This window comes from Monodon monoceros, unplaced genomic scaffold, assembly GCF_005190385.1.
Source record: "Monodon monoceros isolate NGI ecotype Baffin Bay Population unplaced genomic scaffold, NGI_Narwhal_1 Super_Scaffold_21, whole genome shotgun sequence".
NCBI classification, from domain to species: domain Eukaryota; kingdom Metazoa; phylum Chordata; class Mammalia; order Artiodactyla; family Monodontidae; genus Monodon; species Monodon monoceros.
In genome coordinates this window covers 101,142,245-101,153,041 of record NW_021703778.1, presented here as the reverse complement: position 1 = coordinate 101,153,041, position 10,797 = coordinate 101,142,245, and the positions used below count along the sequence as shown (strand labels likewise).

The 10,797-nt window shown below is 55.1% G+C and overlaps 2 protein-coding genes across 17 annotated transcripts in view; one reads left to right on the top strand and one right to left on the bottom strand.

Moving 5' to 3' along the window:
* ADCY4 (adenylate cyclase 4) overlaps nt 1-4,848 on the top strand; it is a 21,037-nt gene extending 16,189 nt beyond the window's left edge. For 10 of the 16 annotated variants that reach the window (XM_029237349.1, XM_029237346.1, XM_029237352.1 and 7 more), the window contains 9 exons: nt 225-335; nt 641-825; nt 1,016-1,109; nt 1,582-1,740; nt 3,005-3,151; nt 3,442-3,549; nt 3,667-3,781; nt 4,104-4,228; nt 4,312-4,848. In XM_029237349.1, the coding sequence (XP_029093182.1) occupies nt 225-335; nt 641-825; nt 1,016-1,109; nt 1,582-1,740; nt 3,005-3,151; nt 3,442-3,549; nt 3,667-3,781; nt 4,104-4,228; nt 4,312-4,464 (1,197 nt within the window). In that variant the 3' untranslated portion in view covers nt 4,465-4,848. Of the gene's footprint in view, nt 1-224; nt 336-640; nt 826-1,015; nt 1,110-1,581; nt 1,741-3,004; nt 3,152-3,441; nt 3,550-3,666; nt 3,782-4,103; nt 4,229-4,311 lie in introns of those variants that run through there. The other 6 variants (XM_029237350.1, XM_029237357.1, XR_003795833.1 and 3 more) reach the window with 5 other exon arrangements.
* Nucleotides 4,849-5,526: 678 nt separating this feature from the next.
* Nucleotides 5,527-8,727, bottom strand: LTB4R (leukotriene B4 receptor). Its single transcript, XM_029239240.1, is given in 5 exon segments — nt 5,527-6,684; nt 6,686-6,755; nt 6,758-7,024; nt 7,027-7,176; nt 7,179-8,727. Coding segments are annotated over 5 exon segments (1,074 nt in total). The 5' UTR covers nt 7,600-8,727; the 3' UTR covers nt 5,527-6,518.
* Nucleotides 8,728-10,797: the final 2,070 nt, after the last annotated feature.

Here is a 10,797-nt window from a genome sequence, read left to right as displayed (position 1 = left end):
AGACTAGAGCTCAGGACACCCACTCCCCCAATCCCTGCCCCCCCCCCGCCCCAGCCAGCGAGGACCCCAGCGCTGAGGCTCCCTCACCAACCAGAGATAGCAGGCTCCACCCCTTCGGAGGAGTCTGGCTACGACTCATCCCTGGGTCAGCTGCAACCCGGCACAAGCCACCACTGTGCCCAAGGAACTGCCTGCCCGCCTCAGCTCCTTGTCTTCTTCTGCAGGTCTTCTTACCGGCAGCATCAAACTGCCCTTTCCGGGCTCCCAATGTGTCCTTCACGGCTTCCAACCTCTCCTGGGAGCTCCCTGGGTCCCTGCCTCTCATCAGCGTCCCCGTGAGTATCCCTCACAGCCCTGAATCTCCTTCTCTAGAGCCTTCCTCCGCCCCTCCCCCACCCCTTAGTTGAAGAGCACTTCATCCTGTGGACCGGGACAGATATAAGTCACACTTGGCATGTGTGTGTGTGGCGTGTGTGTGTGTGTGTGTGTGTGTGTGTGTGTGTGTGTGGCCAACACCCTCTACCCTCCTGTTAGGACTGGACCCTGGGAGGGGCAGGACAGGAGCCCTGGGGCGGCCCCCGCCCCCGCCCCTGCCCGAGGGACATGCCCCACCTCCTGACCGCCTTGCCCGGGCCCCCAGTACTCCGTGCACTGCTGCGTGCTGGGGTTCCTCTCCTGCTCCCTCTTCCTGCACATGAGCTTCGAGCTGAAGCTGCTGATGCTGCTGCTGTGGCTGGCAGCCTGCTGCTCCCTCTTTCTGCACTCCCACGCCTGGCTGTCCGACTGTCTCATCGCCCGCCTCTATCTGGGTGCCTTGGACTCCAGGTGCGCATGGCCGCTGCACAGTGGGGCACGGGCTGCGATGGGACAGAGCAGAAGTGTTTTCATCTCTTTGTCTGAACCACCCACAGGGCAAAAGGAGAGGGAGGCCGAGGGCTACGTGGGCACGGGTGCGGGAGGTGGCGGGGAGAGGCCATCGAGAAGGGGCAAGGCAAAGGGAAGCCCTGATCTGTAGCCTCCTCAGGCCAGGGGTGCTGAAGGAGCCTAAATTGATGGGAGCAATCTCCTTCTTCATCTTCTTCTTCACCCTCCTGGTCCTGGCTCGGCAGGTAAGTCTCCCAGCTCAGCCCTCCAGGGCCTCCCTAGGAAGGGTGAGGCGGAGTCCCCATATGTGTGACTTCATCTTCCCTTTATTCTCTTACTGCCTTTCCCTTATTCTCACCTCTCCAGGGTGGAGCCCAAATGGTGTGTCCATTAGAAGCTTCTAAGTGAACCTTCCTGCTCCCTTTCTTTCTCCTTCACTCCCTGAGGGGAGCACCCTCAAATTCTCCCCTCCCCTCCTCCCTCCCACCCCAATCTAGGAGAATTCATGCTTAAGAAAAAATGTGCTGCCGCTACTGTCCTCGCTAGTTTGAATCTAGATTCAAGGCAGTCTCCCCAGGGATAGTTGCACCTTAAGCCTTTTCTCTAAACTGGGGGTGTGGGGTGGTTTTAAGCGTCACGGAGTGAGGGGTGAACACTCAGGAGCTGGGGCTCCCCCTGTACTGTCTCTTCCCATGGCCCCCTGGTGACCCTCCCCAGAATGAGTATTACTGCCGCCTGGACTTCCTGTGGAAGAAGAAGCTGAGGCAAGAGCAGGAGGAGACAGAGACGATGGAAAACCTGACTCGGCTGCTCTTGGAGAATGTGCTCCCCGCGCACGTAGCCCCCCAGTTCATCGGCCAGAATCGGCGCAACGAGGTGACTCCCCACCCCCAGCTCCTGAGCCCCAGACGATGAAAGTCTTGGCTTGGCCCATCCTCTCTGGACTCCTGTACCATGGGTTGGGTGGCTGCCCGAGCCCCGGTGCCTGTCAGGTGCCTCCATTTTCACAAGAGCTTAGGCTCTGTCTTTGGCGAGCACGGAATCTCCGGCTCCCAGGTTCTTACTTGGAAGGAGTGTCCTCTCTAATGGCCACTCTCTCCACTTCAGAAGCCTCATCGCGTGTCGATGGGAACTGTGTGAAGGACACAGTCCACCCATCTCTCTAGCCCTGCATTATCAGGTATGGTAGCCGTTAGCCTTGTGTGGCCATTTAAATTTAAATTAATGAAAATAGAAAATTCACTTCCTCGGTCACACTGGCCACATTTCCAGTGTTCGACAGCTTCTCGTGGCTAGTGGCCGCCACATTGGGCGGCACATATAATAGGCGTTTCCATCACCACAGAAACTTCGGTTGAATGATGCTGCTCTAGATCCTCAGATATCTTGCTACAGTCAGAGGATCAGAGGTCACTCACATATCCGCACCGTCTTCTCTGTACCACCACCACCTCACACTGTCTGCTGTGGAAACGCTCTTGGCCTGTATCAAGAGGGTGTTGAAAGAAATGGCTCAGGGGCTATGTCGCAGCCTTGTGCCTCACCACATGCTCTCTGCTCTTGAGATCAGTAGTAGCTCTGCTTCTCCTGGTTTCTTCTCTTATAGACACTGGAAATCTGGTAACTGATCCTGTTTCTGTCTTCTCATTGGCTACTAGAAAGCTCAGAGCCAGAATCTGGGATTAATGAGATTCCCCCTTTCCCTACCATTGCTCTTTTTTTTTTGAGTTTGAACAAAAATCCTTTTCTCAAAGCTCTGGAGGTTATTATTGCTTCATTTTATCTTCCAAACTGTAGCTATCTTTGTAAGCTGACTTAACTGACTTAACACTTTTCAGCAATAAGATAGGATATACAGAGAATTCCCATGGACATGATCCCAGTTCCAAAAGAGACTCCCTTCACGTTGCTGTGAGGTGATCTTGACTCTGAACCTCTGTCTCTCCTGGAATTGCAATGAGACCCAATCTTTAACTCTTGAGTCACATCCCTGGGGTAACCTGGCCCTACCCCTCTCGTTCCTTCCCGATCCTTCTTAAACCAAGGTGGTGGAGTGTGGACACAGGGAGGAGGACCCATGTAGACCCAGAAGGGGGAAGAATGTGGCATAGCCCCTTAGCCCAACCTCTTGCCCTCCCAGGACCTCTACCACCAGTCCTACGAGTGTGTTTGTGTCCTCTTCGCCTCAGTCCCAGACTTCAAGGAGTTTTACTCTGAATCCAGCATCAACCATGAGGGGCTAGAGTGTCTGCGGCTGCTCAATGAGATAATTGCTGATTTTGATGAGGTGACAACTTGAAAGGTCCCCCCAGACCCTATGACCCGGATTCTAGAATTTCCCACCAGTCCCTCCTTCCACTTCGCTCTCCCGGCCATGAGGCCCATCCTCCCTCCCCAGTCCTCCTGCTTCTCCTCTGATCCCCCAGCTCTGCCCTCCCCAGCAACTCTGCCCACTACCAACTCTCCTCCTGCCACCATCCCTGACCCCACAACTGGTCCTTTAGCTTCCAAAATCCTGGGGCTGGGCTTCTGGGAGAGAGCAAGAGAGACTGGGGACACAGCCTCCTTTCTGTACAGCTGCTCTCCAAGCCCAAGTTCAGTGGGGTGGAGAAAATCAAAACGATCTGCAGCACCTACATGGCAGCTACAGGCTTGAACGCCACCTCTGGACAGGACGCACAGCAGGTACAGCGTCCCTTCATTTCGTGCTGACCCTCGTCCGGGCTCTCATTGGTGGGCCCATAAGTGGGTCTTATCCCTGTGACCTCATTGATCCATCCTGGTGGGCCGGCCTTTTGCCAGGATGCTGAGCAAAGCTGCAGCCACCTTGGCACCATGGTAGAGTTTGCCGTGGCCCTTGGGTCTAAGCTGGACGTCATCAACAAGCACTCATTCAACAACTTCCGCTTGCGTGTGGGTGAGGACCCTCCCTTGCTGGGACAGTCTGGGACCTCCTCCTCACTTTCCCAAGCTCTCCGTCTCCCGAATCCTTCGTTAGCTGCTCCCCAGCTCACCCCGGGAGCCCCCTCCAGACTCACCCCTTGGGATGGAGCATGAAGCTGCTGGGCCAGAAGCTATGAGATCCATCCAATTCTTTCCCTAGGCCGCAGTCCTCCAGCCCCTCCTCCTTTCCTCCAAGGCCCCTAGGCCCTTCACCCTAGTTCCTTGAGCTGCATCTTCCCCTCTGCTTCCTCGAAATCCCCCCCCTCAGGGCCCCTCTTTACCGTACCTCTTGTCAGGGTTAAACCACGGACCTGTAGTGGCCGGAGTGATTGGGGCCCAGAAACCACAATATGACATCTGGGGCAACACGGTGAACGTGGCCAGCCGAATGGAGAGTACAGGCGTCCTGGGCAAGATCCAAGTGAGGGAGCCACATTGGAGGCATGGGGGCGGGGTGATAGGTAGGGCCACTTCCACATTCCCTCACCCCTCCTCCAATTGCAGGTGACCGAAGAGACAGCCTGCGCCCTGCAGTCCTTAGGCTACACCTGCTACAGCCGGGGCATCATCAAGGTCAAAGGCAAAGGGCAGCTCTGCACCTACTTCCTGAACACAGATTTGACACGAACTGGACCTCCCTCGGCCACCCTAGGCTGAGAACCGAACCCCCTCCTCCCACCTATAAGATCCTCAATGAAGATACTCTGGTATGTCTGGGTTAGAATTGATGTCAGAAGCTACTAGTGTATCTGGGGAGCATCTTCTCCTCGCCTCTCAGTAGTATGGCTTCTTCTCAGGCCAAACTGAGTGTTTGTGTGTGTGCAAGTGTGAGCATGAGTGTGTTAAAAAGGAGTGATTCTTTCTCACAAGCTCAGCAAGACGACTGCCTCAGCCTTCCTGCCTGCCTGCCAACATGATTCCAGTGTTTTGTACCCTTGGAAGCAGAAAGGATTTTATCCACATGACTCAAAACAAAGACTTGTCCTTTCCTGCTCCCCATCCACTGGAAAGAATCCCCAGTAAAATGTCATTTGATCTTTATTCATTCAACAAACACTAAATAAGCACCTGTTATGTGCTTACTATGTAGCATGGGCGGGAGGCCTGGGAAATAATCTATTAGGTCCCTCCCTGTTTTGACTGCTGTTCTCAAACGGACCCACCATGCTTTCTAGCAAGGACGTGTAGACTGTTTGAGGGTCTCCTGTTCTCAGGTCCCTCAGATTTCCCCCTGCTTCCTTTTGCATCCTTCTGCACAGTTGCCGATATTACGTGGGTCTTGAAGCATCCAGGGCTCATTCCCACTTACTCATACTTTGGGGTCCATGGGAGATATCTTGACACCCTAAGTTTGTTGCAGATGTCGCACGTGGATTTGGGGGTTTTCTCCTAGTTGTCTTTTTTTATAGGAGACATTCAAAAAGTACACTGCCTCTACCATCTTCTTTTTTTTTTAAACGAATATCGTGTATTTTTATTTTATTTATTTATTTTTAATTTTTGGCTGCATTGGGTCTTCAGTGCTGCGCGCGGGCTTTCTCTAGTTGTGGCGAGCGGGGGCTACTCTTTGTTGCAGTGCGCGGACTTCTCATTGCGGTGGCCTCTCTTGTTGTGGAGCACAGGCTATAGGCGCACAGGCTTCAGAACGTGTGGCACACGGGCTCAGTAGTTGTGGCTCACGGGCTGTAGAGCGTAGGCTCAGTAGTTGTGGTGCATGGGCTTAGTTGCTCCGCAGCATGTGGGATCTTCCTGGACCAGGGCTCGAACCCATATCCCCTGCATTGGCAGGCGGATTCTTAACCACTGCGCCACCAGGGAAGCCCCTACCATCTTATTAAAACGCTGTCGGAACAGAGCCAGTCCCAGACTCTCCAAGGCAACAGTCATCCCTAGGAAAGAATGACTCAACCTTCTCACTTCTGCAAATCTTCATTTCCTAAGGGTGACCACATCACAGAGGGCCCTCAGCTCCAGCCTGCACCAGAGCGTTTTAGGGGTTGGCAGAATGCTGATGTGCAGAATTCTAGGGGATAAGATCTGATGACTTGGTTCTCAAGTGAGGCCTCCTTGGGAGACACAGGGAAGGAAAGCAATCCCCTAGGACACCTCCCACTGAGAGGACAAAGATTACTGGTAGGAAGTTGGAGTCCTGCTAATAAAGATACCCATCACAGCCTTCAGGGCAGACACCTCACAGCAGTGCTAAGTGTTCTCGAGTGAAGGTCCGCTGAGTCGGGGAGTCTGGAGTGATGAGCCCCGTGGGTGGTCTTCCTTGGCCAGCTCCTTCAGGGGTCTGCAGCCCTGTGTTGTCCTCAGTATGACCTGCAGACCACCTGCCTCCGAGGCAGGGAGGGAAGAAGGTCTGATTTCTATGTCTGTGTCTCTTCCAAAACTGAAAATCATGGGAAACTAAAGGATGTGCCTCTCAGCTATTGAGAAGGACACCCATAAGGGCAACCAGGAGCACCCCAGTCCGCCATAATACACATGCCCCACACACAGGGTTGACCCAATTTCAGACTTCAGTTTTCATTGCAAAGCTGCCCGTGGGGGCCAGGCTCCCACTCTGCCCTGACTTGCCCTTCCCCTCCCTCTCTTCCGCTCCACCCGCCACCTGGGTAAGAGGAGGTTGAAGAATTGGGTCAGGCCAGCGTGGGCGTATTCCCCCAGGAGGAGAGCGAGCAGCCTTCCGCCGCCACCACCCCGCAGGCCTAGCTGACTTCGCTTCGCTCGAGAGGGTTGGTGGAGGCAGTGAGGCTCTCGGCGGGGCCAGGTTCGGGAGAGGCGGGGGCACCCCTCACCGTCTGGGCCAGGGTGCCCCCGCGGCGGCTGCTGGACGCCTCGGAGCCGGTGCCCTCCAACAGCTTGGCGACGAAGGCCGCCGGCAGCGCATGCGTACAGCACGGGGTTCACGCTGCTGCTCAGGAAGGCCAGCGTTCTGAGCGCTTGCGGGTCAGGTGCAGCCGCTGACTCTCAGGCCGGGACCCCAATGTCTTGCCCGCCAGCGCTCGGACCCCCTCGGCCAGGTTCACCACGTGGTAGGGCAGCCAGAAGGCAGCGAAGGCCAGGATGATAAAGGCCAGCAGGCGGCCGGTGCAGAGGCTGCGGCGGAAGCGCCGGATCCGCAGCCGGCGCCGGATGTCGGAGTAGCTGGCCACCACGGCCAGGAAGGGCAGCAGGAAGCCGGTGACCACCTCGAAGAACAGATGGAAAGCCCATGTGCTTCGCTGGGGTACTTCGGGAAGCAGACCAGGCTCCTGTTGTCCGGACCCAACGTCACTCTGCGGTACAAGATGACGGGTGTGGCCAGCAGGACAGACACCACCCAGATGCCTGCTAGCGCCCGCCAGGCAACTGTCTTGGTGCGAGTTTCTGGGACACAGAGGGGAGGGCCACCACCAGCGAGCGGTCCAGGCTCATGGCCGTGATAAGCAGGTTGCTGGCATACATGCTGACTCCGCAGACATAGTGGAACAGGCGGCAGCCAGCCAGTCCAAAAGTCCAGGTGCCTTGGGCCGTGTAGTAGAGGAAGAAGGGGGCAGTGAGCAATACGGCCAAGTCGGCCAGGGCCAAGTGTAGCACCAGCAGGGCAGTGACAGAGCGCTTCCGCATCTCTACCAGGATGCTCCACACCACAAAGCTGTTGCCGGGCAGCCCCACAGCCAGTGCTACTGACGGTACGATGATAACCAGCAGAGAGATGAACATGACACCTGGTGACGAGGATGCTTCAGGAGATGTAGTGTTCGTGGCCATTGCAAGGACCTGGAGAGCGAGGGCGGACACGCACATGAGGGAAGGGACAAGGGTTTCCTGACACCCTGGACACACCTAGCCTGCGTATTCTACTCTGTCTCCAAGGTCAGCAGCATCAGTTGTGCCTCCACAGTATACTGCCCTCATCACTGCCAACTGACCTGTCATTAAGGGGATCTGGCTGAGGAGAAAGACTTAATTTCCTAACTGGGCCACAGGGCCCCTTCCTGCCCACAGACCCAATTGCAAAATATATAGCAACAGCAGAAGCAGTATTTCCAGACCCTTCAGCCTCCTTCCCTCAGGAGACCCTGAAACCCAGAACCAAAGTGGGGACTTTCCTTACCAATGCCGCACCCCTCAAAAGGCTAGCTCCTTTTCCCCCCGCCAGGCCCTCAGCCCTTCAGTCCCACTGACTTCTTCCAACCACCTACCCACTCGCCCCAGAGATTCCCGGGGCCCATCAAGAATAACAGGGATGGGAAGGATTTCGTGGATAGGAGACAAGACTAAGTCCTCCCAAGTCATTTTACCACTGGTCAGGCTTTCTTTGGAAATTCCTTTGGACCTTCTCTTATGGCTTCACCCCCCCCCCCCACTCCCCTACTCCCAGGAAACTTACTTAAGGCTTTGCCGAGCACTGGTTGGAAGCTGGTGTCAATCCCAGGGTGAGAACAGAGTGGTGTAGCCTATCCCCAGATCTGTCCCAGGGCCAGGGGCCTGGCCTGAGGTCCAGGTTCTATCAGCTAAGTCAGCCAGAGAGGAAGTACCACCGAGCAGGGGAGGGAGAAGACACATCTTCCTGAGGGTGGGGTGAGAACTCCTACCCCCTCCCTTCACTAGATGAGGTGGAATATTCTTCATGTTCCAGAAGAGCCCAGCTGGGAGGAGGACTCCTCAGGGGTGGGGCGAGAAGAGAAGAGCCCCGGAAGGGGCAGTGAGAGAGGAAAGAGGGGTGAGGGGGTGAGTAGGCTGGGGTGTGGCCTCAGATGCAGGTCTAGACTGAAGCATTGAACAGAGTAATAAACTGCATCATACAGGAGAAGGAGGGAAGGAAGACAGAGAGGGGAAATGGACTCAGATTGAGAGGTCAGAATGTTGGATATCTTTATATTTTCTGTGAGTGATGTCGATTTTTAGATTAATAGGAAGTATAGGTTGACGCTGTGGCTAGGTTCTGGGTTTGGGTCAGGTGACGTCAAAGAGGACGGCATTGTGTGTTTGGCTTGGATTCAAGCCATGACCGGGATTTGGGGGAGAGGACCCTCTTCCAGCACCCCTGTCCATCTCCTCACTTAAAAGAACTAGTTCCATTCTAGGTCAATCTCCATTCTCTTTGGGAGAAGCCAAAGTCCAAATGGTCTCTCTAGTATCACACAGAATGACAATTTCTTCCCCTTCCCGAACCACTTGCCTTGTGTTTGTCCATGTGGCTACCCTGCCACATGAATTTGGACCCAGGATCTGGGCACTGGGCAAGGAAGTCAGCACCACCTCTTTCCTACCTTCCCACAGCTGACTGTTCTGTCCCACCTTAGACACACAGAGAGAGCAGAGGTGAGCACAGGGGAGCAGACATGAGGGAGTGAGGGCAGCGATGCCTTATGCCTGCCCTGCCAAGAGGGGAAACCAGGAGGCTGGAAAGGGAAACAGCCCCCAGAAGGGTCACTCTTCCGGCTCCCTGGAAGGAGGACAGTCTCGTCTTCTTGAACTCTCCTGCGAAGCTAAGAACCAAAAAGTCTTATCTTCCATCTGACCATGAGGCTTCCTGCTTCCCTTCCAGCTCTGCCTCTTCTCAGGAAAGATGCACAGTGTAATGGTGGTCACTGAGGTCCCTTATTCTCTGTAGTGCCCCTACCTTTCCTGCTGTGGGAAAAGCCAGAGCAGAGTTGACCCAGCAGTTATCAGGCAGAGGATATGGCGAAAAGAAATGGGCTGAAACCGCAGCAAGAACTGAAGACAGAGTTGACGAAGGGCTTTCTGACCACAGAGGGTGTGTGAGAAGGGGAGTGTGTAACAGAAGTTGGGGAGCCTCTGCCCCGGTGCACGAGGACAGGAAGAAGCCCGTGAAGTTGGTGTTTGGGATAGAAGCTTTCGGCTCAGAGCTCCAGGGTCAACCAGAGGTCCCTTCTGACAGGAACTGGGGTGTCTTTGCCCCCTCTCCCAAACTGCTCCCCACCTCCATTTCTCTCAATGGCCTTTCTCTGCCCTAGACTAGACACTCTAGGCATACTCTCCATCCCCCAGGTCCGGAGCTCCATCCCAACCCGTTTTGGTGGCCCTGATGTGACCCTGAGAACTGGATTTCCTTTGCTGTCTCTCTTGGCCTCTGCCTGAGTGGTGTGAACAGTCACTAAAGCAGAACCGGGGTGATGGTTAGGGTGACCTCTCAGGTAAACAACCATCTAAGTTTGCCAGAGACTGAGGGGGCTGGGACAAGAGACTCAGTGCTAAAACTGAGAAAGTCCTGGGCAAACGGGGATGGGTTGGTCGCCATGGTGACCACACGTGTGTGCACACGGACATCCCTTAAAAAGGACCCCATCCTACATCCCCAAACTCAAAAGTGTCAGGATCCAGAAAAATTTTGAGACCTAGGGATAGAAAGATTCCAAAAGATGGGGGCTGAGAAGTACTGGGGGAGATGAGGAACAGCTAGCAGTCTTGTGGGGAGTCAAGACTTGGCAGAGAGGAAAAAGAGAGAGAGGAGAGGTGGCACCTCCCTGAAAAATTCCCCCTGTCTTCCAGATATCCACATCACTCCCCAAACCCCTCAACCCCAGCCCCCAGAGGGTCCCTGCGTGAGTGAACGCCTGTTCCCGGGCTCCTTTTTGAGTCAGGTGACCTTTGCAGGGAGAGTTAGATTCAAAGAAGGTAAGTCTCAGATTCCCACGGCCCCTCCCCCACTGTACCAACCACAAGACAGACAAGAAAACTTTCCTTTCAAACCCCACAGATTGACTTTCCCCTTCCACAGCCAGTTTCCTCTCCACTCGGCTCTAACAGACCCCCAAAGAATGGATCCCATCACCACCCCTCATCCAAGCACTCATACCTTTCCTTCCTCTTTCTCTCTTTATTTCCAGAGCGGTTCTATGGGTTGGCTTGGGGGAACCAGGCCACCTGGGCTGGGGAGGACAGGTCATGATGCCACCGAAGGCTGGCATTGCCCAGCCTTGGCCCGACCCAGCAGGCAACTAGGTGACTTCGGTATCACTCAGGTATGATGAACCA